At 43.5% G+C, this 3,152-nt stretch overlaps 1 protein-coding gene across 1 annotated transcript; it reads right to left on the bottom strand.

The window, feature by feature from the left end:
* Positions 1-395: 395 nt before the first annotated feature.
* On the bottom strand, positions 396-1,852 carry LOC105703298 (the record flags this gene model as incomplete). The annotated part of the gene is given in 2 exon segments (XM_023433834.1): positions 396-755; positions 1,595-1,852. Coding segments are annotated over 2 exon segments (582 nt in total), but the record flags the coding sequence as incomplete, so codon positions are not given.
* Positions 1,853-3,152: the final 1,300 nt, after the last annotated feature.

The raw sequence follows: 3,152 nt of genomic DNA, 5'->3' as shown, positions 1-3,152 counted from the left end.
TAAAGGCAAAAAAGGGGTTGTATGCGCTTCTATGCTAAAACGATGGTAATACAAGGTCTCGGAGTGAAAATTTAATTGACCTGGAAATCACAGATGGCGCAGGGGGTCCCTCTGCTGTCAATTACAACACTTTTTTTGCCTTTATTCCGTTCAAATGTGAGTTTATCGACTATCACAAAGCGTTCTAAATTGTCGTAAAATTGTCCTGACCCTTTCGATTCTCATATCAGAGCCTTCGATAATTGTATACTGATCGAAATATGAGAGCTCGACGCCATCTTGGTTCTGTCTGGACTGTTAAAAAATTTGTTTGAAAAATCCAAATTTTGTATGTGTCAGGACAATTCTTAGATGTGGCAAAGTTTCGGACAGTTTGGTCTAATACCCTAAAAAAAAGTGTTGTATTCGAATCGACTGATTTGAAGGGTGTTTCACTTCACCTTAAGGCGACGCCATATTACGAGAACGTACGTCCTTACGACTTTCGGCAATTCCAGATCTAAAACGCGTCTACTTTCCTGGTATTCCCTCAAGATATCATCGTACTGACGGCGCAGCTTCTCCATCTGCGAAATGGAGAGTTTCGAGTTGACCAGTAAATTCTTAAAGTTCCTGGCGGCGATTTGGAAGTTCTCCTTTCTCGTCCTGTGGTCCTCCATAGCGTTTTGCAGTTGTTTGGAAATGGCGACGTTTTTCGAGCAGTTCTCCATCGCCTCTCGAAGGAGTAACAGTCTGTTCTCCTTGCGAGCTTCCGCCTAAAAAAAAAACGTGACGGATTGAAGATTTACATTTTTACTTGCATTCACTACACAGAACGTACAGATCATTGTTTGAAGTCTGTTAAGGTGTTGTAAAATTGTCCTGACCTTTTCGATTCTCATATCAGAGCCTCCGATAATTGTATATCGATCGAAATATCAGAGATCGACGCCATTTTGGTTCTGGTCTGGGCTGAATTAAAAAATTTGTTTACAAAATCCAAATTTTGTATGTGTCAGGACAATTCTAAGATGATCAGGAGTGATGTGTCAAAGATCTAATATCCTTAAAAAAAGTGTATTCGAATCGACTGATTTGAAGGGGGTTTCACTTCACCTTAAAATCATTTCTACCTGTTGTAGTAGAGCGGCAAAGTCGACGCTTTTCCCCCGGAAAGGGACGAACGAGCTGTTGAGATAGGTCAAGGACTCGATGGGCTGCCACGTGGGAGATTTGCAATGAGCGTACATGATGCATTAACGCTTCCAGGGCTCCGATTTTACCATCGTATTACCATCGTTTTAGCAAAGAAGCGCATACAACACTTTTTTTGCCTTTATCCCGTTCAAATGTGAGTTTATCAATTACCAGAGTGTTCTAAATTGTCGTAAAATTGTCCTGACCCTTTCGAATCTCATATCAGAGCCTTCGATAATTGTATATCGATCGAAATATAAGCCCGACACCATTTTGAATGTGTCAGGACAATTCTTAGATGATCAGGAGTGACGTGTCAAAGTTTCGGACAATTTGATCCAATGCCCTTAAAAAAAAGTGTTGTATTCGAATCGACTGATTTGAAGGGGGTTTCACTTCACCTTAAAATCATTTCTACCTGTTGTAGTAGAGCGGCAAAGTCGACACTTTTCCCGGGAAAAGGAAGGACAAGCTGTTGAGATAGGTCGAGGACCCGATGGGCTGCCACGTGGGAGATTTGCAATGAGCGTACATGATGCATTAACGCTTCCAGGGCTCCGATTGCAAAATCCAAATGTTGAATAAGCGCGGCCTGTCCGTCCCCTGCCAAGGCCTCCTCCACTTGGGTGCCGACCAGCTGCAGCTCCAAACTCTCTCTCAATCTCTGCGACTCTCTCTAAACAGGAATTCCGAGAAATTGTAGTCTCTGAGATAAACATTCACATCATCGAAGGAGGCGACGATAACGCCGAGTAAGAGCCACGCGATAACGAGGTCTTCTTGACCTATGTCTGCCGCGTTTCGTCTCGAGTGCTTTTTTTCTTTTTTAAGGTGAAGTGAAACACCCTTCAAATCAGTCGATTCGAATACAACACTTTTTTTTTAAGGGGATTAGACCAAACTGTCCGAAACTTTGATACAGCCTGATCATCTAGGAATTGTCCTGACCCATTCAAAATTTGGATTTTTGGAAAAAATTGTTCAACTGTAATCAAATTAGTCGATTCGAATACAACACTTTTTTTTTTAANGGACCCCCTGCGCCATCTGTGATTTCCAGGCCAATTAAATTTTCCCTCCGAGACCTCCTATTTCCATCGTTTTGGCATACAAGCGCATACAACACTTTTTTGCCTTTATCCCGTTTAAATGCGAGTTTATCGATTACCAGAGTGTTCTAAATTCTCGTAAAATTGTCCTGACCTTTTCGATTCTCCTTTAAGAGCCTAAAAAATAAAAATAAAAAAAATCCAAATGTTGAATGTGTCAGGACAACTCTTAGACGATCAGGAGTGACGTGTCAAAGTTTCGAACAATTTTGTCTAACACCCTTAAAAAAAGTGTTGTATTCGAATCGACTGATTTGAAGGGTGTTCCACTTCACCTTAAGTATCGGTACTTACGACTCCCCTCGCTTTTTACTTGATGTCCAACTTTTGGGAAGTTTGTCCAGAAATTCGAGCGGGTTCCAGGAGGTCTAATACCCTTAAAAAAAAGTGTTGTATTCGAATCGACTGATATGAAGGGTGTTTCGCTTCGCCTTAACGGTCAGATATGAAAACGCCAAAAGCCAGGAATTTTTCCCGGATTTTCCTCTCCTCGAGAAAGGGAGAGAGACAGAGAGAGAGAGAGAGGTACCTCCCGCGCCTGCGCACTGGCGTTCTATTTCGGAGCGACCGACCGAGAGAAACCGCTCGTCCCGGCGTTTACGAGCGATATCCCCGACGAGAAATTCCGAAGGAAGCGTGTCACGTGCCGGTCGCGGGAGAAACCGTCGAATGCGAACCAGAAATAGACCGTTCGGGAAGAGACGGGGTGGAGGGGCCAGAGCAAACGTGAATGGGACCCCTCCAAAGTCGGCCGAGAGGGAAGGAGACAGAATCCGCGAGATGGACCGGTCGAAACGGATATACTCGAAGGTAGACAAAAGATAACGATCCCCTTCTCCGACGTCCCCTGAAGGACAACGCAGGGAA

This window comes from Orussus abietinus, unplaced genomic scaffold, assembly GCF_000612105.2.
Source record: "Orussus abietinus isolate OABI.00-Male unplaced genomic scaffold, Oabi_2.0 scaffold1236, whole genome shotgun sequence".
In the NCBI taxonomy this organism is placed as follows: Eukaryota; Metazoa; Arthropoda; class Insecta; order Hymenoptera; family Orussidae; genus Orussus; species Orussus abietinus.
This window is presented reverse-complemented; position numbering and strand designations above follow the sequence as displayed.